At 44.5% G+C, this 26,003-nt stretch overlaps 1 protein-coding gene across 1 annotated transcript in view; it reads right to left on the minus strand.

The window, feature by feature from the left end:
- C2_1H5orf63 (chromosome 2_1 C5orf63 homolog) overlaps positions 1-24,757 on the minus strand; it is a 48,072-nt gene extending 23,315 nt beyond the window's left edge. The window contains exons 1-2 of the mRNA XM_078675600.1: positions 24,487-24,757; positions 181-291 (exon numbers count right to left, since the gene is read on the minus strand). Coding sequence (XP_078531726.1) covers positions 181-291; positions 24,487-24,489 — 114 coding nt within the window. The 5' untranslated portion in view covers positions 24,490-24,757. The remainder of the gene's footprint in view (positions 1-180; positions 292-24,486) is intronic.
- Between the last annotated feature and the right edge of the window lie 1,246 nt (positions 24,758-26,003).

Below are 26,003 nucleotides of genomic sequence, written 5' to 3' on the forward strand. Positions count from 1 at the left end.
AATGACCTCATTGCACAATTTACAGTGTACTGTGGACCAATGAGTGGGTGTTACACTACAACATACACTCCAGAGTGAGGTGACCATAGACAACTATAGTCTTCACTGTGGAACAGATACCTTAATATTCAGTGACATAAAGAGAACTTCATAAGCTTCAAAAACAATTCCAGGTCGTACCTTGGTAAACAGGGTCAGCACCGGCAGGCCCCCGTCGGATGTGACAAGTCTTCTAAGTAGAGGGGCCGAATATTTTATAAGGCCCAACCACTTGCTTTTAAAGTACAATATCTGTAAAAGGGAAGATGAAACAACTCTTTCATACTTGCACATTAAACACCTGTTTGTAGAAAAAGAAAACAGCATGTTCATTTTGTCATCACCTACAGTATATTAAAATGCCACCAGGTCCATGACAGAGTGCTTTCATGCATCCAGACTGATTATGAATGACCTGTAAATTCCAAAGGGCGTTGTAAATCCTGTTAAAATGTATAATCTGTGTGAAAATCCAAAGTGTATAATTCCCATAGGGCCGTTAACTCCTATCAGAATTATAAGTTTTGTCTTGTCACACAGAGATTTAGTCCCATGAAAGGAGCCAAAATCTGGAAGTGAAACTCTAGGGGAAAACGTTACAATCGGCACAGAAAACACTCTTGCTGTATGTTATTACCTAAAATCTTGTAATATCCTTATTTTCCTGCCCTCAAAATTTCAACAGAAGACCTGTAATGAGGACATCCCTCAGGCATCTACTGTGCTGATGGCTTCTTGTAAATATGATTTTAACCCCATATTCCCAAAAAATTACAACGTTTAATAAACTCAGTATTAATAAACTCAGTATTAACACATGCTTCGCATATTACAAGCTATAAACTTGTTTACAGTTCTACATTTTCGAACGGCTTGCTGCTGCATTCTATGAAGCTAAACTTGATGTTGTCTTATGGTGGAAACCTTTGATAAATGCTGATCTGTTGCGGTTGGAATTTGGGACTTGCTTGTTGTTGGAGTTAGTAGATATGTAGCATCTGGCCCTCTTGTGATTTGCCCCTCATTCTCAAAGTTACTACTGATAGATTCCAAGTGAGCTACTTAGTGTAAAAGGTAGAGATACTCTAGGCATTTCTGATAGAACATGGGCTCCTGATTCCTGAAGGTAGGTCAAAGCATTAGGAACAATTCTCAGGGATCTTTCTTGCTTAGACACACAAATGCTAGTACCAAGACAGTTCCCATAAGTACTTAATCTCTGTACAAGGCAATTGCGTGACAGGTTATGAATAGATGAATCTTTCTTTTGTGGTAGAGTTCCTTAAAGTACTTGATTTTAGCTTCCTTTACACAGGTGAGCTTTATCCTAGCCTTGGAAGTGTATTGCATTGGATAATAGAATCTGGCTTGAGGTGGTGGTGCAATAGCAATGTTCTATTCTCTGAACAACAGACCACCTCAAATCAAGAGGCATTTCTGCAAAGATTTCTTTATCCCAAGTATTAAATCCTATCCACGAAGGCGTGAAATCGGGCCTGGGTATGTAACCATCTGCCTAAAATGTTCCAATTTTTCCAATTCTGCTGCTCCTATGCTTCATGCACAAGACTTTTAAAGCTGAAAGCACACTTGTCAAGCTGCCCTACAATGGTAACCTAATTTACAAGTACCCTCATTGTGGGATCTTAAGTCACGATTTCCCTCATCTTCGAACAGGCCCAAGCACTGAAGTAGAAGAGTAAATCCAAATACCTCAGACAGTTGAAGGACTGATTTTAACTGTTCTCTACAGTTTAATTTCCACACACAATTTGCCGCAAGCTTTTTTAAATATTTCAACTGGCAAATCCAAGTCAATCAAGAGACCTGCTATACACAATATCTAGTCAGTGCGTTTTGCTACTCATGCAATTGTTCAGGCGCACTCCCAGCCAATACCCATCACAACCCAAAATGAAGGCCAACTCCCAATGCAATCCACACCATACAAACAATATGACGGACCCACTTTGCAGAAACCATCTCAGTAATGTAGAAACAGAAACATATAGCAGCTGGCCACAAACATATGTAAAGGATTTCATATAACAAGACTCTTTGGATAACCCCAGCACCCAACGGATTCCCCCCTCCCGCCTCCAGGGCCTTGAGACCCTCGTCGGTGAGTAGCTGCGCTTCACAATTCCCTGATTGAATGATATACCTGGCATTTCTCACTCTGACCTTTGATATAATACATCACACAATTCAATAGTTACTAACTGCAACTGGACTATTTATTTTGGCCTGACACTAATCATATACACAGAAGATCGGAATTAAGGACACTACTATATTGTAAGATTATCGTAATAAAATAGACTAACAAAAAACCCACTATTTGCATTTATTTATTTATTTATTTTGTGTTTTCTATAGCGCGAACATGACCCTGAACAGGGTATCAGAGCGCTTTACAGTTCCTTATAAAAATCCAAATCATACATATTCCGAGTCATTACTGGTTTGAAACAATTAGAATTGCAAACGGCATAGTCCAATATATAGTATTCAAACAGATAGCTTATTTTAGCAAAAAAACACATAATACGACAATAAAAAGATTATACAGTTCCTGTACTTGGCGTCATAAAACACATCATGATTGAACAGGTCTCATGATTGCAAGGAGGGCTTGAGATAGCCTTCGAACGGCACGGGAGCATGACATTTACAAAGTTCGGCAGTAGGGCATTAGGGAAGAAATTTCTTCATGTAAAATAGTTTTACTTCCTTTTTGAATGTTGAGATGTATGGAATTCTTCTTATGTCCGGGGGGAGGGCGTTCCAAATTCTCGGTGCTGCCCCTGAGAATGCTCGGTCATAGGTTTTTTTCTTATGGAAACGTGCCGGTTTCAGTAGAATGTCCTCTTTGCTCCTGGATGCGCGAGACCCTCCTGACAGAGTGAGTTTCTGGGCAAAATAGACTGGGGATTTGTTGTGCACTGCTTTATGAGTGATGCATGCTAGTTTGAACTGGATTCGTGCTTCGAATGGAAGCCAGTTGAGAGCTTTCAGATGCGGAGAGATATGGTCGAATTTTTTTGATCCCGCTATCAATCTTGTGGCTGCATTAAGGCATGCATTCAATGGGGCTATTGAGATTTTAGGGAGCCCTGCTAAAGTAGTGCAACCATATTCAATCCTCGAGATGACCAGTGCCTGAACTGCTGTTTTAAGGTCAGCTTTATTTAGAACAGGTTTTAGCATTCGTAAGTAGCTTAAGTGGAACCTAGCGTTTTTTGCCATTGTGTTAATATGCGCTGACATGTTAAGATTTTTGTCCAGAATGATACCTAGAGATTTGGTTGACTCCACAATCTTCGGAGTACAATTTAGAGCAGTGATGAGGTTGGCCCAGTCTGCAATCATTATTTTACTTTTCTGTGGAGTAATCAGTAGGAATTCAGTTTTCTGAGGGTTTAGCTTTAGGTGGTTCTTGGATAACCATAGTAGGGTTCTCTCTAAGGCTAGATTCATTGACTTTATGTCATCCGCTGAAGCGATCTTGATGTACAGCTGAGTGTCATCAGCATACATATGGAAAGCAATGTTGTCTTTTTGTAGAATTTCTGTGAGAGGTTCTACATAAAGATTGAAAAGAGCCGGAGATAGCGTTGAGCCTTGCGGAACTCCTATACTATTGTTGGTTGGGCTTGAAAGGGTTTGGTTGATAATGACTTTTTGTGATCTATTTTCCAGAAAGGAGCTAAACCAGGTTAGTACCGTATCTTCAAAATCCATCCTGTTTTTCAGACGATCGTGTATGTTAAATGTTAAATGTTAAATGTCGTATACTTGTAAAGCGCACAGCTGCCCCAGCAAAGGGGCGTCCCGGCGCTGTATACCGCTGGGGAACCCGTCCTGGCTTTCCCTGTGGGATGGTCCCTACTGGGAATCCCCAAGGTGGAGCCAGGCATCCCCGGCGTTGATGGGGCCGTTGTGGAGATTAGGCAAGCTAATGCCCAGAGTTGCCGAGTGGGACCCCAGGTTAGAGTAGGCACCGAGGCGAGAATTGTCGAGTCCGCTGACCCTGGTCCACGACCCTGCCGCGTCGGGAATTGAACCCTGGTCCCGGGCCGACTTCTGCTCCCGGGTCTGCTGCCTCTAACAAGTGAGCCACACCACTCCACATATAGGCATGATTAACCGTGTCGAAGGCAGACGACAGGTCCAGCAGTATTAAGAGACATGTTTCATTCTGGGCAAGAGCCAGTAAGGCGTCAACAACTATGTGTAGCATCGCAGTTTCTGTGCTGTGGTTTGGGCGGAAGCCGGATTGCCAGTCGTTTAGCAGGTTGAAGTCTGATATGTGTAAGCTCAGTTGTTGTTGTACACATTTTTCCAGAATTTTGGCCAACATGGGGATGTTGGTTACTGGTCTGTAATTGTTCGGATCTAAGGGGTTCCTTACATCTAGCTACCATCACCAAAGTCTCCAAGGCCCGGTGGGGTGGTCGCTCCTTCTCCCATTCGTCAACTAAATTGTGGAACTCCCTCCCCCTGTCCCTTCGAGAGAGTAAGGACCTTATGTCTTTCCGAAAGGCTTTAAAGACCCACTTGTACGCAGTAGCGTGGTAATCTACCCTTAGCCCGCCATCAGTAATCAGTTAAAGCGCTGCGAGGCCCCCGGGTAGTTACGCGCTATATAAGTGCAATTTTTCATTTCATTTCATTTCAGTCGGTTTTTTTAGGAGAGGGGTTACTTGGCCTGTTTTTAGGCAGGCAGGTATTTGACCTTGTGATAGAGAGGCATTGATGATCTTAGTCCAAGTTGGGATTAGCAGGTGATTTATGGAGGACCAGCATTTCGCCGATAGGGGATCATTATAGTGATTATTTGGTTTCGAGGAGGCCATGATCTTTGAAATGTCTAGTTCACTGACCTGTCTAAAGACTGACCACCTGGCATTGTTTTTAGGTTTGGCTGTTTCCTGTAGCTCTGGTACCACATCTCCCAGGCTCGTTTCCATTTCAATTTCCTCTGCTGCTTTTTTGAGTTCCTTCTCCAATGAGTTAGCTTTGTCTGAAAAGAAGACCGAGAAGTCTTCGCTATTTAGGTTAGTTTTGGAGATGACTGGAGCCATTTTGGCCGCCTTGTTTGATTGTTCTTTGAGAATATCGAAGAGTTTCCTAGGTCTATTTATTGCGCTATCCAATTCTTTCCTAAAGAATACTTTTTTTAGATTTAATGATGCTTTTGTTATACGCTTTCCTGGATTGTCTCAGTAAGGATAGATGTGGTGAAGAAGGGTGTTGTCGCCATTTCCGTTCCGCTAGTCTCAGTGACCTTCTTTCTCCATTAAGGGCACCATTGAACCAAGGATTTTTGTCTTTCTCCGAGAGCCTTTTCAGTTTTAGTGGGGCTATGACCTCCATAATGCAGGACATCGTTTTGTTATAGTGCAGCATGAGGTCGTTGACGTCAACCATGCTCATGGGTGGCTGCAGATCCGTTTCGCAACGTGCGGCTAAGTATTCCATATCAATTCCTCTAGTGTCCCTGGTCCACTTTTTGGGTTTAGTAGCTTGTGTGGACGATTTATATTTACTGATGGGAGTTTCAAAGGTAATTATGTGGTGGTCCGACCAATCACACGGGTTGATTACAATGTTCTCAATGGCTTTTTCTTTAGCTACTATCCAATCCAATATGGACCCTTTGTTGTGGGTAGGGAGATGGCATCCCTGGATTAACGATTGGTCATCCAGGAAATTTTTCAACAGGGTTATTTGATTGTCCTCATGATCATCCCAATGAATGTTAAAGTCTCCTAAGAAAATATCGTTTGTTTGTTTATTGGCGTTAGTAGTAATGATATCAATCAACTGTTCGATGAATTTGGTCTTAGTACCTGGTGGGTGGTATAGTGCGTGGAGTTTGCAGTATTGATTTTCTGCTGATCTTAAAGACATGCCTAGATATTCACAGGACTCTAGAGGATCAGCCTGTATTTTTGTGATGGTAATGTTAGATCTATGTACGCAAGCGATGCCTCCACCTTTTCTGATATTTCTGTCCTGTCTCATAATCTGGTAGTTCGGGGGGACTAGGAGGTCTATGCAGGGCGAAGAAGAGTCAGAGAGCCATGTTTTTCTTAGAATGATTACGTCAATTTCATGGCTGAGTATGAGGTCGGCTATGTCCGCCGCATGTTTATTCGCTGAGCGACAGTTGAGTAGAGCACAGCGAATATGTTTCTGCTCAGTGCTCTCGGATGGCAGAGGTTCTAAAGACGTTAATGAAACTTTCTTAAGATTGTTAGTATTGATACTTCTTGTGTTTGTCTGTGAGACTCTACAGGTGTCCGTTGAGATCGTTTGAATATTATAGTTTTCTTCTATCTTAGTTTGAGAGGTAGGTGATGGTTCATATGTGGCCATAATAGATAAGATCTCGTTGTCAGACAAATAATTAAGTTGCTCTCTGGGACGGTAAATTCTATTTGCATGAGCCATGGGGGTGTAGCAGTATTTAACGTGCTTTTCAGGGTAGTAAGATTGAAGAGCCTCCATTTTTCCCAGCCATTTTTCAGATAAGCAAAGCAAGTTTTTCATGTCTTTGATGGCGGTGAGCATGGCTTTGTATGTTTTGCATGATTGTGAACTGAGGTCTATGATATCACTATTGATTTGCGGGGTACTGGACCTAATCGAGACTGGACTATCGGGTGTTCTAGAGGGTTGTTGAGCGTGAAACTCTTTGGTTAACCCATTACGGTCTGAGCATGTTACAAGATGCTTAGGGCTAGTTTCTTGTCTCCCTTTGAAGTTTCCCAAATCTCCATATAGGTTTACTTGATCATGATCCGTTGGAGTAATTCCCCCCCTTGCTGCCTGTACTTGCTAGTGGGACAATCACTTTGTTAAGGGTAGGATGGGTGATAGGGCCGGGAGTCAGAGGAACAGTTGTTAGTTGCGTGTTTATGTCCTGGTCTATTTCTCTATTAGAGTCATGATGAGGGCGTTGTATTGTAATGGGTGAGATGACTTTAGACGCCAAATCAAGGACCATCTGTTGTGATTCAGCGACCTTATTACTAAGGTTACCATCCTGATGTAATAATTGATGTTCCGAATAGGTGTTTTTGCTGCTTAGTGCGATGGTGCTGCTAATAGCATTAAACTGTAAGTGCAAGATTTCCTGATGTAGAGTATGAGTTACATCACTAGTGTTGCTGCAGTCAATCTCACTAATTTGGGAAGATCGATTAGATTCTGTTTCTCTGTCAGTTTCAACTATAGTCAGTATATTCCCCGGTGGCACTGTGTTAGCTTGGGGATTACTGTTAGGCTGGGTTCTTTTCATAGAGGGGCTGCTGAGGACGAAGTTTTTTAGTGTTGAAAACATTTCATCAAAGCATTCCAGATCTTTATTGGCCGCTTGAATGAGAAACATTCCATTTTTATAACACTTTATATTTAAAGTGGCCTTACATTTTCTAGGAGGGGTAGTGATGAACTTTGTTCCATAGGAAATGTTTTTAGGTACCTGGATTTTCAGTGGGTTATTTATTGCGCTTCTCCATTTGGCTGTTTTCAGCGAAAAGAAGATAAAATCATTAATAAACGCGCCATTTTTTAAGTTAAAAGAGGGGTCAAGTATAAGTGTTTCTGGGTTAGATCTGAGCAGGTTGTGTTTAAAGGCTTTGGAAGCATTTTTAGAGATAGAGGGTGGGTAAGTTATAGTGAATGAGTTCGTTCCTTCCTGTTTTAGGTTTTGTCCTGACATAGTTATGGGCCTGAAAGGGTTCTGAGCTAGATATCCTGGACGTAGCTGACAATAGTGGCCCTTTCTCACAAATTAATGGCGAAAGGCCGTGCATGAGAAGGACGTATTATATCAAGTCCTTTGTGTAGGTTATTTCGCCTAACAGAAATTTCCAATTAAGCAGCTGCGGACTGTAACCAAACTTAAGACAAACTTTTAAATTCCTAATGATAAAAGGACCGAATTGTTTGCATTATTTGCCCCTTCCAAGATGGCTACCAGTATTATAGCCTGAGGTGCAGTCCTATTTCTTTGTTTGTAGAATTCCCTACGAGCAGCCATCCCTAAAGTTGCTACAAGTGCAAAACAAAATAGTGAAACGAGTGATGCAACATAGACTCAGTAATGCTCTAATTAAGGAAGACTCGAAGGAGGATGCAATATTTAAGGCACTCAATACATTTCGACTCCAAAGTGATCTAAATTTTGCGGGTGCGATAAATAGCAACAATTATTACCTGACAAATGGGGTATAACATGCAAATTTTATTGCTCACCAAAATCTGCATCTCCCTTCAGTTACCAGTCATTTTCCCCCTGTAAATATGGCCCGGTTTGATCTGCTGAAATTTACAGAGGCAAAATTGGGAAGGGAATGAGGCACTTGCTGCACAACTCATAATTTTAGTGCGTGCAGCAGCAGGAACTAATGCTCATATCAGAATTAGTCAGGCCAACCTTAATCGGAGCAACAGTGCAATTTGGCAAGTGTGTTTACCAAGGAACAGAGAGATGCAGACCAGAACAAAAGGCTCAAAATACTTTGGCAAACAGACAGGTCACCAGATATTAGGAGACAGTGGGCCAGTTTTCTGCTAAGAAAGTTAAATGGCACTACATACCTGCTATTCCCTTTAGGACTTAGATTTTGCAATCCACTGTGACAAAATACAATTTAAAAAAAGATTTATCACACTCTTAAATCAGTGGTCATCCTCTACCTATAATCAATTATTTTAAATGACAATACAACAAATATAACCACTCTCATAGAAGGGGGCCCCTGAAGCAAATAAAAGACAGAGGAAACAGGGGAAATCAAAACTACAGTCATAACAACAATTCTCTGCCTGTGTACAAAGTCACAGTGTGCTAATAGTCACTTGATGCCGTACCACTAACATGAAAAGACTGTCCTTCCAAAGTATGGTACAAAAGAACATTGAGTACCTAAAATATCAAATGTATTTAATGAGTATAATTTTACAATTTATATAAAAACATAGTGAAGATAACACCAAATTAGTCCAAGTGCATCCTACATCACACACACACATTCGTTCAACCAAGCAGACACATACCCATACAAATTCATACGTCCTCCAAAATAAGGGTTCCACATTAACAAAATATCCAACCGGCTGGTGGAGACCTTATGTGTCAATCCTGAAGCATTGCCAAGAATCATTGATCGCTACAATTGAATTACTACAATTTGATTTAATCTACTGAGACTTCTGCCTAATTGGCTGCCCACTCATCCCTCCATAGTCCTGAAGAAGACCCGTTCTGACGCACCTCATATTTGCGCTAATCTCAGGGTCGAAACGTCGACATGCCATATATGACCGCACAGCCCTCATAATACCGATGTAATTCATTATGTGCAAAAGAAACAGGACAAAACTCTTCTTAAAAAAATTTCCCCTCCCGCGTTTTTATTCCACGTGTACTTGTCTTGTATATAGTGCACTGTTTATATTACGTAATAACTATATGTCACTCTATTTCACCACAGTCACTTGTTGTTCCCTGAAACAATTGAATGTCTAATTGTGACAGCCTTTTAGTATTTGATACAGATTCATAATACATTATTGATTCTTACTTTGTGTGTGTTTTTCCTCTTTTGATTTAATCTTCCATTTTCTTGAATCATTGCTCTATGTTGTGTGAAAAAGTATTTGCTCTCTATGTTTATAAACAGTACCCTAAGCAATTGAACTCATCCCGACAGAATCAATTGTTTTTGTTGAATATTAATACCCAGGTTCTGAGGGACACCGGGTCGCCCCATTATTGTTAATATAGTGCCAAAAGAAAGGCACAATTTATTTTATTTATTTATTTATTTATATGCTTCTATAGCGCCTGAATAGACCCCCGAAGGGGTATCTCCGCGCTTTGCCATACAAAGGAGACCAGCTACTCTGCCCATAGACATTTATAGTGAGTGGTGGGAGGGGAGTGAATTAGATGCTGGAAAAAAAGGTACGTTTTCAGGGTTTTTCGGAAAGACAGGTGATCAGTACTAAGTTTTAATGCGAGGGGCAGGGTGTTCCAAAGAACTGGCCCTGTGTACGCTAAGGCCCTGCCTCCTTGCCGAGTTTTTTTAATTTTTGGAACCTTAAGGAGCTGGAGGTTGCTTGATCGTAGTGAACGTCCAGGAACATAAGGGAGGAAGGCTGAGGTGAGAAATTTCGGTCCTTTCCCCATCAGGCACTTGTGAATTGTACACAGGATTTTGAATTTGGTCCGCAGTCGCACTGGCAGCCAGTGAAGTTCTGTCAGTAGTGGCCGGGAGGGGGTCCTAGATGGAGCATTCATGACTAACCTCGCGGCCGTATTCTGGACCACCTGAAGTTTGTTAAATTGGCCTTCATTAGCTGACAAAAGAAGGCCATTACAGTAGTCCAGTCTACTAACGATCAGAGCCTGGACCAAGATCTTTCTGTGGTGATCTGGGAGAAAAGGAAACACCCTTCTCAGCAAAGAAATGACCCCGAAACAGGTGCCAGCAACCTGGTTGACGTGTTCTTTAAAGGTCAGAGACTGATCAAACAGCACTCCCAGATTTCTTATGGTTTGTTTGGGAATAGGGGCAGGTCCTAGTTCAAGCGGCCACCACTCATTGGACCATAGTGTTACTGCTTCCCCATAGAGTACAACCTCTGTTTTGGTCACGTTGCACTGCAAGCAGTTATTTGCCATCCATCTGGAGACTGCCCTCATGCCTTCTGCGAAAGTTCTTTGTAAAGCAGGAGAGAAGGTCTTAAAAGGGAACAGAAGTTGGGTGTCGTCGGCGTAAGACACCGGTATAAACCCAAAGGATCTCACCAAGTCAGCCAGGGGGGCCACGTACACATTAAACAATGTGGGGCTTAGGCATGAGCCCTGTGGCACACCCCTGGTGAGCTCCCTAGCGATGGATTTATGGGAGCCCAATCGGACTTCCTGAGAGCGACCCGAAAGAAAGCTCGCCATCCAGGACAGGGCTGTACCTCCCAGTCCTATCTCTCTCAGCCGACAGAGAAGCAAATCGTGAGACACCGTATCGAAGGCAGCGGATAAGTCCAATAGCACCAGAATCATTGACCCTCCACTATCCAGCGTCATCCTGATGTTATTGGTGACGGCCAGTAGGGCGGATTCGGTGCTATGGTTGGGCCTAAACCCAGATTGTGAGGGGTCTAGGCCACCCGCTGTCTCGATATAGTTGGAAAGGTGGGTGTTCACGTGCTTCTCTGTTAACTTGCCGATGTAGGGCAGGAGAGAGATAGGTCGGAGGTTAGATAAGTCCGTCCAGGGTAGGGTCGCCTTCTTCCGGATAGGGTTTACTACCGCAGTCTTCCATTCCATGGGGACTTGGCCTTTAGCCAGGGAGGTGTTAATGACTGCCTGGATCGAGGGGCCTAAGATGGAAATCAAAGGGGCCACCATTTTGGCAGGAAGGAGGTCGCTGGGGGAACCAGTTTTCATATGGCCAATAAGTGTTGCCAGATTTAGATCTGTGACGGGGGGAATGACAGACAGGGAATGTGTGACCTGAGTGCCGATTTTAGCTTCAAGAGAGGGTGTAGTAACCCCACCCTTAGAGGTTAAAATTTTGTTATAAATCAAATTTATTTTTTCCTCAAAAAACTCAGAGATTTCGTCACAGAGTGGTTGAGAAGCATCATCGGTACTTTCAGTGGCTGTGGGTTTAATAAAAATTTTTTAAAATTTTAAATAGTTCGCGCGGGCAGTTCCCTGCCTCCTCCAGTTGCGCGGAGAGGTGGACTTTCCTGGCTAGTTTTATATTTTTGTAGTAAGCTGACTGAGCCACGTGAAAGGCTTCCCTGGCCTCTTCATTTTTTGAAGTTCTCCAGAATTTTTCTAAACGTCTGCATTTTTGCTTTTCTTTCCTAAGATCAGCTGTATACCATTTCTCCTGTTTGGTATGGAGAAATTGTTTGTGTAGTTTAAGGGGGGCAATGGTGTCAATAGCAGATTTTAGAGATTGATTAAATTTCTCTAATGCAGACTCAGCAGAATCTGTCTCTGTGATAGCCGGTTGCACCCAATATTTGTGCAAGTTGGTTGCTGAGATTTTGTGCCATTCTCGACGAAGAATAGGCGGGGGCAAGGCTTTCTGAGGTCGATTGATTGGTCCAGCCAGATGAAATTCAATCAAAAAGTGATCTGACCAAAGGATGTTTTTAGCAGGAAAACAACGTATTTTGGAACAGTTTGAAAATATAAGGTCGAGGGTGTGCCCACCTATATGTGTGGCACCGTTGTTGCTTAAATTGAGCCCCAAGTGGGATAGGTCAGTGGTCAGATGAGTGGCTTCCGGCAAATCTGGGACGTCCATATGTATGTTAAAATCCCCGAGGAGGATAAAATCCTCCTTGGCTTTTATATGGGGAGCAAGTGTTTCCAGAAGGAGCAGGGCGAAGTCTGGATTGGGAGTGGGTGGACGATACAGAAGGGCTCCTCTCCAAGAAATGTTACCTAATGTGATTTTAAAAATCATAATTTCCAACAATGGACTACATATTTTGTCTAAAATAGTTGTCTTAAACATGTCTTTACATATAATCGCTAAGCCACCTCCTGTTTTAATAGGCCTATCAGCATGCATGATTCTGTATCCTGAGGGAACACCCAACACAACAGCAGGTGTAGTGTGGGGTTTCATCCACGTCTCAGTAAAGAAACAGAGATCAGGTTGTTCTGCGTGAATGAGGTCCCAGATCTGTAGTTGGTGCTTAGGCATGGAACGCACATTTAGAAGGAGACACTTTAGTTCCAGGGGAGTAGTGGATATGTTATCTTTCTCGCCAAAGCTATTTACTGTCGAATCTGACTGAAAACGGCATTGGAGGCAAGAAAAGCTACCTTCCAGCTGTTTATATAGTAACCGAGTATCACACTTCACCCTTGGCTGTAACTGTCGGAGGGTGCGGGGTGAGTAGGAAACAAGGTTAATACCTTCACTGTCGGGGGGCATCGTGGAGTCGCCTTATAGCCTCTGTCTGCCTCGTCCTGTCGCGGACGGGCGCAGACGGGCAGCTCTTTGGCTGGTCTTCGGCGTGGCTTCGGCGACACTGCGCGCGAACGCTGCGCGCTCACAAGGGGCGATGGCTAAATAGGCCCTCCAGATAGGTGCACTAGAGCGCTAACCGCTCGTGTAGTGTCCCGGCAGGAAGTGACTGGCTCTCCCTGGCCCGCCCTCCGCGCAACGGTACTGGTTACCGCGTCGGAACGGGGCGGGTCAGGAGGAAAGACGAGCACAGGCTTCCTTGGGTAAGTAAATAACTTTCCCCTCCTCCTTGTAATCAAGAAAAGGGCTATGGGGTTTTGAATCTCCCCAGTGTCAGATATGTGTGTGGTGCAAGTGAAATGCTGTCAGTGCTCAGTTAAAAAACACCGTTAGTGAGTCAACAGATGTTCATTAAAAAACGAGTTATAAAAAGACTGGCAAATCACGTTTTACACCCACCACAAAACAAAAACAAACACGGGCACAATTGCGGTAGCTTTGAAGGCTGAGCGGCGTAGAGACTCTGCCACCGTCTCACGTCCGCAGCTCACCTGAGTCAGGGCTCCGCCTAAATAGGCCCTCCAGATAGGTGCACTAGAGCGCTAACCGCTCGTGTAGTGTCCCGGCAGGAAGTGACTGGCTCTCCCTGGCCCGCCCTCCGCGCAACGGTACTGGTTACCGCGTCGGAACGGGGCGGGTCAGGAGGAAAGACGAGCACAGGCTTCCTTGGGTAAGTAAATAACTTTTACTTACCCAAGTAATCAACTCAAGCTTCTATATACAGGTCCTCAATGTCAGGGAGGTGGAATTCCTATAGCCCGACGCACAGGACATATTGTTTGGGGTCAAGAGCAACAAGTTTTAATGTGTATTTTGTCCTTGGGACAAGTAGGCCGAACCCCCTGCTGCACAAACCCTTTGCCTGCCAGTTTGCAGTACCACATTAAAGGTCAGGGAAGGGCACTGCCTGCAGTTAAGTTAATATTTGTGTGCATATGTTAATGCTGTTCAAATTTGTATTAATGGTTCATTCATTTAAAGCCTTTATTATTAGGGTGAGCGCTCTAAGTAAATGTAAATTCTGATTGCACTACTGACAGTGGTTACAGTATAAAAATGTATACACATGATTTCAAAGTTTAGCAATATGAGGCTATGCATAATGCTCCCAGAATGCTGTATGATTAGATGCAAATATTTGCAGAAGCTTAAAAGCAAGATTAATGATTCTTAGCTATCAATATAAGATGTTCCTAAATCAAAGTAGGGAAAAAAATATTTTGCTGAACTACTGTCGAATTTCCGGTACCATTTCTTTGCAGCATCATTTAGTAAAATGTGTTGATGCATGCTAGTATTTCCCAAATATATTCATATTAGAAAATCTGAGTAACCAGTATCAATAAGATTATGGAAAACATAAAAAAACAAACATTGGCAAAGCCAGTAGGTCTGAAATTGCTGGTCAGTGTTTTAGTTTTAGCAATGCGTGACTGTTTTGGCATGGTTGTTATAAAACCTTATTGATGTGAGAGCTGCTGGGCCCTCACCATTATAACAAACATTGCCAAAAGCAAAAAAAAATGTGGTCTCAAAAAGCACACACTGCCAAATTAGTTATTGGCACTGAACAAAACTATGTTGTGTGCCAACATGCTCCTTGTGAAAGAGTAGAATGCTGTCACTCACAGTGAAGCCAGCCAATACAGAGGAGAGAGGGAGAGAATTTTAATAAACGCAAAAGGTCATGGTTAAGGCCAGACAAAATTAGGGGCCAAATTATTAAAGAAAGTCTCAAAAGTGCACCTGTGGTATATGTACTTGCATTAAGTTTAGCTATATGGTTTTTGCGAATTCACAGGAATTTACAGAAGTAGGACAAGAAATTGTACTCCTAGAAAATATTTGTGAACTACATTTTAGCATGAGCAATATATGCATGTGTAGATTTGCTCATGCGAGTGTTTGCAAGTTCATTTTCCCTCCAACCACTTTTTCCTAACTCTGGAAGAAGGTTTGCGTCTGCCATTATCAGGAGTACATTTCCAACATTTCTCTGTATGGGAAAAGATTAGAGAAGAGTTGTTGAAAACCCTTAAACATGCAGGTTAGTAGGTTTGCACAGACTCAAAAGGGCATTCCAACCCTGAAACTATTGCTTACCACTACCTTCAGTCCCAGTATGTAGATATGCCGAAACATGGCAACATAAAGGGATTGCTAGTATTCAAACACTACCATAGTATGAGCCCAGGCTTAATCAGAGAGGCTACGTAAGAGCTCTTATATAATGAGATTGCTGCCATAATTTGTCGCCGCACTACATGGCACCAAAGGGACAAGTGGATTTTGTTACAGGACAAGTAGATTTATGAAGCAACCTGCCCCATGGACAAGTAGATATTTTTATAAATTCCACACCCCTGGAATGTGCACAGAAACCCTACTAAATGATGTCTGCCTGAGAGTTCTAATAAAGTAAACTTTGAGCCTCCTTTTGCATCCTTTTTGTAATCCCTAATCAAGAGATCCCCAGGGATCCCCCTTACTTTACTCTCAACTTGTACAAGGACTATTTGCCCCACAGCCGTTGAATAAAAACCTAAGCAGGAGGTCCTGATGGTATCCACTGCCAACAAAAGTTTGGTTCCAGATTTTATAAGGCCTCTTGCTGAACTATACAAAACAGACTTCCTCTCTGAAAAGCTTTCTGACACTTTTGTGGACAATTTACATATTAACCCAGAGGAAAAGAGTACATGTAAGCAGAGAGCATGCAGTCCTGGAACTATAATGACAGCGTGGTAGGAGTCAACAATTGTCACGGACCAATTTTCTGGAGCTGACTGCAACAGGTAAGCCCAGAAATGGATTAGTTGCTCACTCTGCCACCACAGGCCTTAAGTTATTCCTCACTGATGAGACCCAAGTAGGCCCCAATTGGTCTGGGGTTACTCCTGTTCTCATCTGAAGGGGACCCAGTCAGGCAGTTTAAGCTGCAACTGTTCTACTGGAACAGAACCAAGGCTAATTTGCACATATCTTGTCTCTTTCTGTTTGGAGTGGCAAAGTGGGCTAACAAAACGGACTAGAATGCAGTTCAAGTGATTGCCATTGACTAAGAAACCACTAGTCATTCAGGACTCTGCAGCGTTATAGTAAGAATGTACGTCCAGAGTGGCAATGTCACCATCATAGGTGGATTTGTGGCTCTTGGAAAAGGCGATCCCGGACGGGCTGTGATTCCACAAGAATCCTCACAGAAGGCAGTCAAAACGGGAGAAAAAGGATGCAGGTATGGGAAACTCTGAATCTGGTACAAGAGCTGGGGAAGGGTGACCATCTATCTTGAAGATGGCAGAGCATCCACAGAAAGAAAGGTGCAACATCAATCAATCTGTCCAATTGTGTTTGTATATTTAGGGCCCATGCCCGGGACTCATTCACAGTAATATACACCCCAAAGTAGCTGAACCCCTGCGTGAACACCCGGAGCTCCGACACCCAAGACAGACCCGACATGCCCCCGTTCACTGAGTAAACTGAGGAATTACCGGGATGAACCCGGAGTCCAGGAAATCTCTTCAATATGTTGGGTATCTCGAGCGCATGCAGCCTTTGCTTCAGAGATCGGTCAAATAAAATGAGCATGTCATTGGCATATAACACAATCCTTTCTTCCGCGCCCAGTGCCCACTCAATTCCCATCAGCGCGTCCACCCGCACACAACCCGCCAGAGGCTCTATGGTTAAAGCAAACAGGAGCGGTTGATGTGGCATCCCTGGTGTGTACCCCCTGAACCGGAGAGGGAGTGGAGTGGCCCCACCCTTTCTGACCTGGGCAAACAGCTCCATGTAGAGGAGTTTCACATGGCTAATAAATCGAGAACCAAATTTCAGACTCGACAGGAGAGAAAATACAAAAGGCCAAGCAAATGAGTCAAATGGCTTACAAAAGTCTGCCTGTAGTGGCGCACTCTCTGCATGGTGGCTCTCAGGTGGGAACAATCACATTATACACTCACCGTAGTTGTGCTTCATAGCGCAACCCGACATGAAACTCGATTGGTCTGGGTGAACCAAAGTAGATCCAACCTTGAGCAGCCGGTTAGCCAGTCACTGGGCCCAAACCTTGATCTCGTTGTTAAGAAGCGATATTGGGCGGTAGGACCTCCTGCACTCCTGTGTCTGGAATGGTTTTAGAATTACTATGATATCCGCTGTCCGGAGGTTTAGGGGCAGCAATTTCCCCTTCAGGGCCTCCCGGATGACTCCCAACAAGTGGGGGCTCATTAGTGCCCTTGTAAAATTCAGCCGGGAGACTATCAGGACCCGGCGACCTCCTCGGCCAGAGCAGCATCAAGGCCACCTCTAGTTCTTCTGCGGTAATATCCAGCTCCAAGGATTACTTTTCCTGTGTTGTGAAGGTTCAGGCAGGGAGATCGCAGACAAACGACTCTACGTCTGAGCGGCTCTCACTGTCAAGTTGGGCATATAGCGCATGATAATACTCCTCGAAGACGCCGGCGATTATTTGTTCGCCTGACACAATTTCACCACGGGTATTCAAGACATTTTTTGATGGGATCCCACGAGAATACGGCAGTGCTAAGACAATGAAGGGTTTTACTGGATTTGTCCCCCCACTGATAGATGCGACTGAGTCGCTGTCCATGCCGAATTCGCCTCGTCCATCGGGGATTGATGCAAGACGATTCTGGCATGCAGTGAGTCTCGAAGGTGCGCCAAATCTGGGGAGGATCCAGTTCAAGAAGTCTCACTTCCAGCTCCCTCACCTTGGTATCAGTGCGTTCCCAGTGGGCTACCCGATAACTATTAATAAAACCCCAGATCGGGGCCTTCCGAGACTCCCACAGGAGGCCGTCGGACGATATTGGACCACATTATGATGAAGATATTCGCGGGTGGCATTGTAAAGGGCTGATTTGAACCCGGTGCCCGCTAAGGTCCAATTACTCAGCCGCCATCAGGGTGGGTCTCTCCTCTCCCCCAGTGCTACCTGCACCTCAAATTTTTTTTTTTTAAATCTTTTTATTATTTTAAAGACAAACAAACATGACATGATACATCGGAGGAATAATCATTAGAACCAGAAGCCAACACTGCGCAGGAAAATAAGTGTTAACATCAGTCCAGCATTACAGTAAGGCGTGTACCCCGGTGCCATAACGGCACTGCAAGATGCATCCTCAGCAGTCAACAGGATAACATAACGGATTCAGGACTCAGGTTCTTTGTGTAATACCCCATTAGTAGTCATCCTCAGTATCTGTCTCTCCTCCCACCTCCCCACCCTGCCGGCGCTAATACCTAATCAATGAATGTTGTTATAAGATCGCTCACTTATAGTGTGTGTGCGCAGGTGTTCTTACTTATGACGGAGAATAATCAATTGAATCCCCAGGGTATCAAGGACCACCCCCTACTCCAGTCTCCTCAGGTTCCGTGATAGCTGCCCCAGACCGCTCCTCCTCCAGCAATGAGTCAGAGTCCGAACCAGCATTAGCGTCCGGCATCCGGAGCTCCATCACCAAGGCTTCCCACGCTCGCGCCATTTCCAGCGCCCTATCACTATGGGATCTGTGGGCCTGCTGCAACCTGTGCTACCTGCACCTCAACTGGTCTGCTGTCATGTGACCCTGGCAATAGGAAATATTCAAGTTGTGAGAATGTCTTGAGTAACCCTGGAAAAAATGTGTTTCCCTAGTCCGTGGGGTGACAAAACCACCAAGCGTCTAGCAGGCCCAATGAGTCTATGAAACGCACCAGGGGCGTCTGAACAACTGGTCCATTCGTGTATGGGCTACACTGTTCATGTCTTATCCAAGCAACCAGGAACTCCATAATGTGTAGTGTGCAAGAATGCTTCCGACAAGGGGGGTGGGGCTGGGGGAAATCTGGAGGGGGGGGGTGGAGCGTATACATTGAGGAGGGAGATGGACTTGCCTCGAAGGAGGCCCGATATCTCAACGGATCGGCCCTGGGCATCATGCTAAGTCTGAGTGTGATGGAATGGGACATGTCTTTTGATAAGTATAGCTACACCCCAAGGCCCCCTATAAAAACCCTATAAAAACCTGGTAGTAAAAGATTCGCTAAAACCCCAGTCGTGCCAATAAGGGGCATTTGCCCACCACAAGGAGAGTTTCCTGCAGGAACAGAAAATCTGGACCCACCCTTCGGACAGCCCACGCCCGCGCCCTGCCTAATTTTTTTTAAGTAATCCATTGAAATTCCAGTTAAGCAACCACTAGGACCAAGGCCCCTCAGTGGTATGCAAGTCAACCGCTGTGGGGGTCAATGAGCAAGCTGTGCATGAGGCATGGGGGTGAGCGCTCTCATGGAGCACAAGCAATCGTGTGTATGCCTTCTGTGTGATGCAAATAATGACAACACAAACTGTAAAGGAAGATAACCTCAACCCTTCCACTTCGAGAACGAGAAGTACCTGTTTTGGTACAAACATCAGGGTACCACCAACCAAGCCCACAAGAGACCAACCCTCTCTCTAATTGTCGCATAAAACTCACCCAAAAAAAAAACCATTTCATGAACCGGGGAATGTGTGCAAGAGGCCTACAGTAACGCAGAGGGACCCACCCCACACCCGGCAATCAGAACTATAAGGGAAACATAGCATAGGTAATGGATATCTTAAATACAAGACAGATTGGCATGCAAAACATCAGCCAGGGAGCATCAGTAAGTCGTGAAAGCCGACAAGTTCACAGCTGCAGGGTGGGCCAGTTCAAGTTCAGCAGTAGTGTGGGGGGACGAGGAGACATTGCCCCAAGCAGCGGCCTGGCAATGTGGGCCCGCCGCTGTCCCAAATCGACAAATGTCTCACATGTACAGTGACCGCTATCGGCGGGGTCTCAGATTGTGTCACTCTTGGGGGGGGTCTCTAAGGTTAAGGCAGAGCCCTCTCTCAATGGGTCGTCTCTGTTCTCCAGACAAGGCCTCTCCTCCGTCCAATCCCAGGTCATCTCAGGAGTGTCAAAGAACCACGGTTTTCCCCAAATTACATCTTGAGACTCGCAGGGATAAGCAATATATATTGGATTCCCATGGCCCTGACTTTTTGCTTAAGCACTTGAAAGGAACAGCATTGCTGCTGGACGTTGAGGATGTAGTCCGGGAAAATAAGTACTGTAGATGGTTCATAGCATAGCGATTCATTTGATCGAGAGACTCGGAGGATAGCATCTTGGGCAGCATAGTTTAGTAGGTGGCCGATAATGGGCCGCTGCTGAGACCCCGGTGCGCGTCTGGCGATCAAGGATAGTAAGCCCATTCCATGATGAGGCATTGGGATACAGAATTGGGTGCCAGCCAGGTAGTGACAAAGGCAGTTGTGTTCAACCCCCTCGGGATGCCCACCACAAGGATATTATTCCGCCAAGGGTGCCCCTCTGCATCCTCCACCCAGGCCACCGTGCGCTGGAGAGTTGTCACCTCAGATTGGCAGGTCGGCAAGGAGCCACCCACTTCAGATTACCTGGTCTCATGATCCGCAACTTTGTCTGCTGTGTTGAGTAGGTCCTGATGGGTAAGCAAGAGATTCGTACAAATCTCCCTAGTCTTACCCTCGACAGAGGCGCGTAGTTCCAGGATAGCTCGTAGGACGGGGGATTCCTCAGGTGTTGATGGGGCTTACATGCTAGCGTGTTCAGGCAAAGGGTCCGCAGAGGAAGTGGGGTTAGTGTACTTATTGATCTTTCCCTGTATGGAAGGTTGGGTCAGTTTGTCTTTCCCCATGGTGGATAGCCCTAGAGGGAGCGTCACCATGCCCAAAAGCACCAAGGGAGAATTGATGTTACCAGGGGTGCACTCCTAAATGTGTTGAAGCGCCGGTGTGTAGGGCCCCCTAGGTGTCACTCTGCTGCACCAGCTAATAGCATGAAACAATTATATGTGCCTCTCAAAGCCTTGTGGAGCAAGTCCGACACCAGGTGTTTTACTGCCATCACGCATTCTCACCGTCCCGATCTGGCCGCCAAATCCTCCACACAGAAGGAGGGAGGCCGGCACCCCACAATTCCCATTTCTTGCCAAGATAACTGCAAGGTTAGGAGTTTCTTGGAATCTCATTCTTTGCTTCATCCACACCAATCGGGGCACTGATCCAGCTCAACCACAGAGACAATAAAGACTGCGGCCACAAATGACATGAGACTCATGCTGGATGAGGTTGGCAGTGCCATTCTCGTGCTTCTTGATCTGTTGGCTGTATTCAACAAGGTCTCTCATGACATCTTGGTAACCAGGATGAGGGATACAGTATTGGGGGAACAGATATGCGTTGCTTTTGTGCCCTCTTGCCAGGACGACTCTATGAAGTTTCCTTAGCCACCTCTTTTTCTGCTTTCAAACCAGCGGATCTGTGCTTTTATTCCAACAGTGGAATACCCTGGTGCCTGAACACATTTCTCAATTGTTACAAAAGGAGTTGAAGAGTAAGTCCCACTGGAGGCCAGTGGGTTTCTCAGCAATCTTTTCTTAGTATGAAAGCCCTGTCATCAATCACAGATTACTGAATGGCTTTGTCATATACTGACACTTCACGATGAAAATCATTCCTTGGCAAAGAGAGTCCCTTCAAGAACAGTTTGGTTGGCCAAGCTGGGTATGAGGTTTTATGTTTATTTTCCTCATTTACTTTCATTGATGTGGAGGCAATTTTAGGCGCAGACAGGTAAAATAAAGGCAAAATCTGGAAGCTCCAGCCTGAATCAGGCGTGTTAGCAAATAAGGCTCACTGATAGGCAGATCACTGTAACAGCGAAATTTAGAAAGAACTATTGATAGGGCCACTGGAAAATGTGATTTTCGTGCCCCAGCTTTTTTTCGCATTATTAAGGATTTGTCGCATTTGCCACATAATCCAAAATCTGCTGCTTAATCTGCAGAATTTATACAAAAATAAATGTGTTTCTAGCTTACATGGATCAAAACTTACAAAAAATCTGAAGCAAGTATTTGTGTGTGTTGGAAGACACTTTGCAGAGATTAACTGGTTATGTTTCAGTTGCTTATTTATGTATTTGGCTGTTAACCTGGTACTGCTGAGGTGAACTCTTTGCTGAGACAGTCAGCCCTGCCAAGTGTCACACATCTTGTGTGACACTAACGCATTTTAGGTTGCATTACCGCATGTAAAACGATTGTCACGCAAATCAGCGTACTTCAAAGCTGAGTGTATTAGCGATTTTTATGGTTGTTAGAGTCTGATGCTTCCTTAGGTTAAAGAAACACAAAGCAGACGGGGCACAGCAGCCTATGTGAGTTCTGCTAAGCTTGGATTATTCACCCTGATTGGACGGTGTTTTGATTGTTATGTAAGGTAGACTGGCCTGTCCAACCTCCCCCGCCACTAATTGGTCAGTGCGTGTAGCCGGAGGGCTTGCTAAACACAGCGAAGTTTACTACTGCTAGGCGTCCATGCAGTGATTGTGCAGCTATAGGACGAAGTTCACCAGCTGTCTTGCTTGTGTCAGGGACTGAAAGGCTCCAATCGGCGCAGGCAGAATGTTTTCAATTTTAAAATCTTATAGCAACCAGCCCCGGCCACCAGGAATTGCTGCCACCAGAATTAAATTCAAGGGAGTCCTCCGTGACACGTTCTGCCTTTCCCTGCTGGAAGGGGGTGGGGGTAGAGGGGGGAGGGAGTGTTCTCCAGGGGCTATCACGGTAACAGAATGTGCCGAGGGCCTGAAGACTGTGAAGCTGCGTGCCAGTCACACCATGCCCTCTTCAAATGTGGTGAATATTTCACATTTGATTTCTGATTACTTTTTGTGATAAAAGAGCCAAAACGTAGCGCTATAATACTATACTTCCCCCATCACGTGTACATTTTGCAGAAAAAAAGCTAAAAATTAGAAGATTGAATTTTTGATCCTGCATTGATTTGTTTCAATTTGTGCTATACTGAAATTCTATTTTAAACAAAGAACTTTCAATAAGAGATTCTCGTAGAAGATGAGAACATTGTTCACATCTTCGCTCCCACTGTTGCAGAGGCCTAAAGGAGCTGGGATCAGCTTCCAGAGTTATAGCAAAAGGAGATCGGGTTGACTGAGGTTCGAGATTATGTTATAATCCACATTTGTTACGCATGTTAAACGGTAAAAGAGACGCAAACAGCTGACATGGGTCAAAATAAGCTTCGAGGCAGAGTACCATTCTCCGTAATTATCCGTTCCGAAGAGGCAGAGTAACGCTTAACGTGAATGAACTACGCCTTGAAACAGATGTGTAAAATTCAGACCCTTCTCTGAAAAAAAGCATGCTGTTCATGCCTTAACAAAATCACAAGCTACTGCGGCAGATAAGATGCAACGCATTACTCTATGGTATGCAGAGAGGAGCGCCAGAATCATCTATATCACTGTGCCGTCCTGCTCTCTTCAGACTGTAACTGTCTCCAGCACATCAGAGCACTGCCCACAGTCTAAGCAGCTGTTTTCAGTGAGAGTGACCCCACAGTCTGCAGCTGCAGTGTACAGGCCAAGCAGCAGAAGTTTTTTTTCCCAGCACTGACTCCATTGTTAAGTCAAAGAGAACGTGGGGTTTAATGTTCCTCCTGAGAAAGATCAGAGATTTGCCCAGTGCAAGCTGACTCACCAGTAGCGTAATGGGTTAATGTGCCTGCTGCAAAGAAGGTGGTAATGCATATCACAGAACCTAACATTTAGTCTTACAGCTAGAGCGGTCAACTTTGAAGCTGGTGGGGAACCGGTTCGAGTCTCTGCAACAAAGCTCAACATCCTGTGATTCTGGGCAAATCACTTAATCTCCCCAGTGCCTAACAAAAATGAACGTGTTCTTCTGTAACAAAACTGGTGCTCATCTAAATCGCTCTGATACCAGAAATCTCGGGTCTAGTTCGCGCTATAAAAAACTCTTTTAAAAAAAGTATTCTTATTAGCAAAGCCAATACCAACTACTGTGGCATGTTTTCAATCCTCAATTTGAGCTCCTCCAGACCAAACACTTAAAATATACTGCACAGTTACACAATTGTTTTACTGTACGATCAGCAAACAAGGATACTAGATGAGTGCCCTTCCGTATATGTTTCCCTTGTCTTCATTGGTTGATTTTGCTTGCGAGAAAGTGTCACTCATAGTCATTGAATGTCACTCATAATTACACTAAAATTACGAAAATGTCACACATAGCATTCTGGAACCTTGGCAGCTATGGAGACAGTATTACCATATGCAATCATTATACAATAATGAAGTAATACTATGGAAATGTGCCGCATACTTTGCCTTTTCTTGCCGCATAATGTTGTCAACCCTGCCGCATAATTCCAGTAGCCCCGACTGTAGATTTTGACATAATGCATGATTAGCCAATCCGTCATTCGTACACACATCCAGCAGCAACTGATTTGACTCACCATTTTACCGATTTCGAAACTTCAAAGCGATCTCTGATGCTAACGTCCTCCGGCCTCGGCACGATAACAGTTGTTTATTTAAAGAGAAAAGCCTTCATACGTCCGGATTAATTATATTTCACTAATTACCGTATGTGAACGTGTCAGTCACTTCAATATACTCAACGCACTAATTATCAAAAAGGTTAAAAATATATTTAAATATTACGCTTTGGCTACAACAGCCTCTACATGTACACTGTTCTCCAAATGCGCCACCCACTTCCTGTTTGAAAGAGAAGACAGGCACGGTGCCGAAAGCCCAACAGCGCCACCTGCCGGTACTTTGATCTAAGTCATCCGGCAGTCAGTGTAATTAGAAAGTAGAAACAGGACAGAGTTAGGCAGGCAGACAGGACTTAGGGTGACCAACCGTCCGTAAATTTCACGGACAGTCCGTAATTTCGGCCGTCTGTCCGTTGTCCGTGAAGGAATCTTTAACGGACGCCATTTGTCCGTCATTTTGACAGGGCACAGGGTGCCCCACCCTAAAGCCGGCACAGCTTGCACCCACCTCCCTTCTTCACTCCGATGCTGCACAAAAGCTCCTCAGATACTCAGCAGCATTGGAGAGGCACAGCGGGATGGCAACCCTCACACCTCCAGCGCTTGATGAGCTGTTAAGAGGTGCTTGCTTGAAGGTGACTGAGAGGGAGGGGGCTGCAGGTTCAGGAGCAGCGACATATATTCACATGCAAACCGCCCTGAATGTGTCATGTCTCTGCTATTTAGAGGTGGGCTCACACATTCCATTTCTACCTAGGGTCCCAAACATCCGAGACTCGGCCAGATTACACCCCTGATTACACCGAGGCAGCACGTGGTTCTCTCACAGAGCGTAATTACTGTCACTAAATTGTAAGCAAACCTCGGTTCTTCAAACATGCAGTCTAATGTAAGAAAATAAAGAAATTGCACAATCGCACCCACACTGATTAACAAAGAATGGAGGACAACCAGTTCAATCAGTTCTCTTAGAGCAGGGCTTTAAGTGGGAAAAAAACTGGGGGTGCTCTAAAAGGGGCGTGGTAAATCTCTTAAAGGGGTGTGGCCTGAGTAGGGGCGTGGTCTAAATCAAGATAACTAGCACTGCTGCTCACGGGATCCCTTTAATCCCTCGGTGACTTTCTCCCAACTAAAACTGTGCAGTTTTTTTGCTTGACCTTTCAGGTTGAAAGCCGGGGCTATCAAGGGCAGCCAAGTATAAACAACATTATTTTTGTACCCGTATCACATCCACACACTCCTTTCACTCTTCCCCCTCCCCCCCTCATCTCTCTGTGTTTTGTCATCCTCTCTTTCTGTAGGAATGTAGGTCCTCTACTGTGAACTTAACCTCTAGAATATTTTCTGGCTGACCCTCTAATCTCCATATTTGGTCATTTGATTGAACCAAAGGGGGTCAAAAGGCATTTTGGTGTCCAGTTTTGTTTTTAGGTTTAGGTTTTATTTTTGTGAATCACACAAACAGCATCTAA

This window comes from Lissotriton helveticus, chromosome 2_1 (assembly GCF_964261635.1).
Source record: "Lissotriton helveticus chromosome 2_1, aLisHel1.1, whole genome shotgun sequence".
Classification (NCBI taxonomy): Eukaryota; Metazoa; Chordata; class Amphibia; order Caudata; family Salamandridae; genus Lissotriton; species Lissotriton helveticus.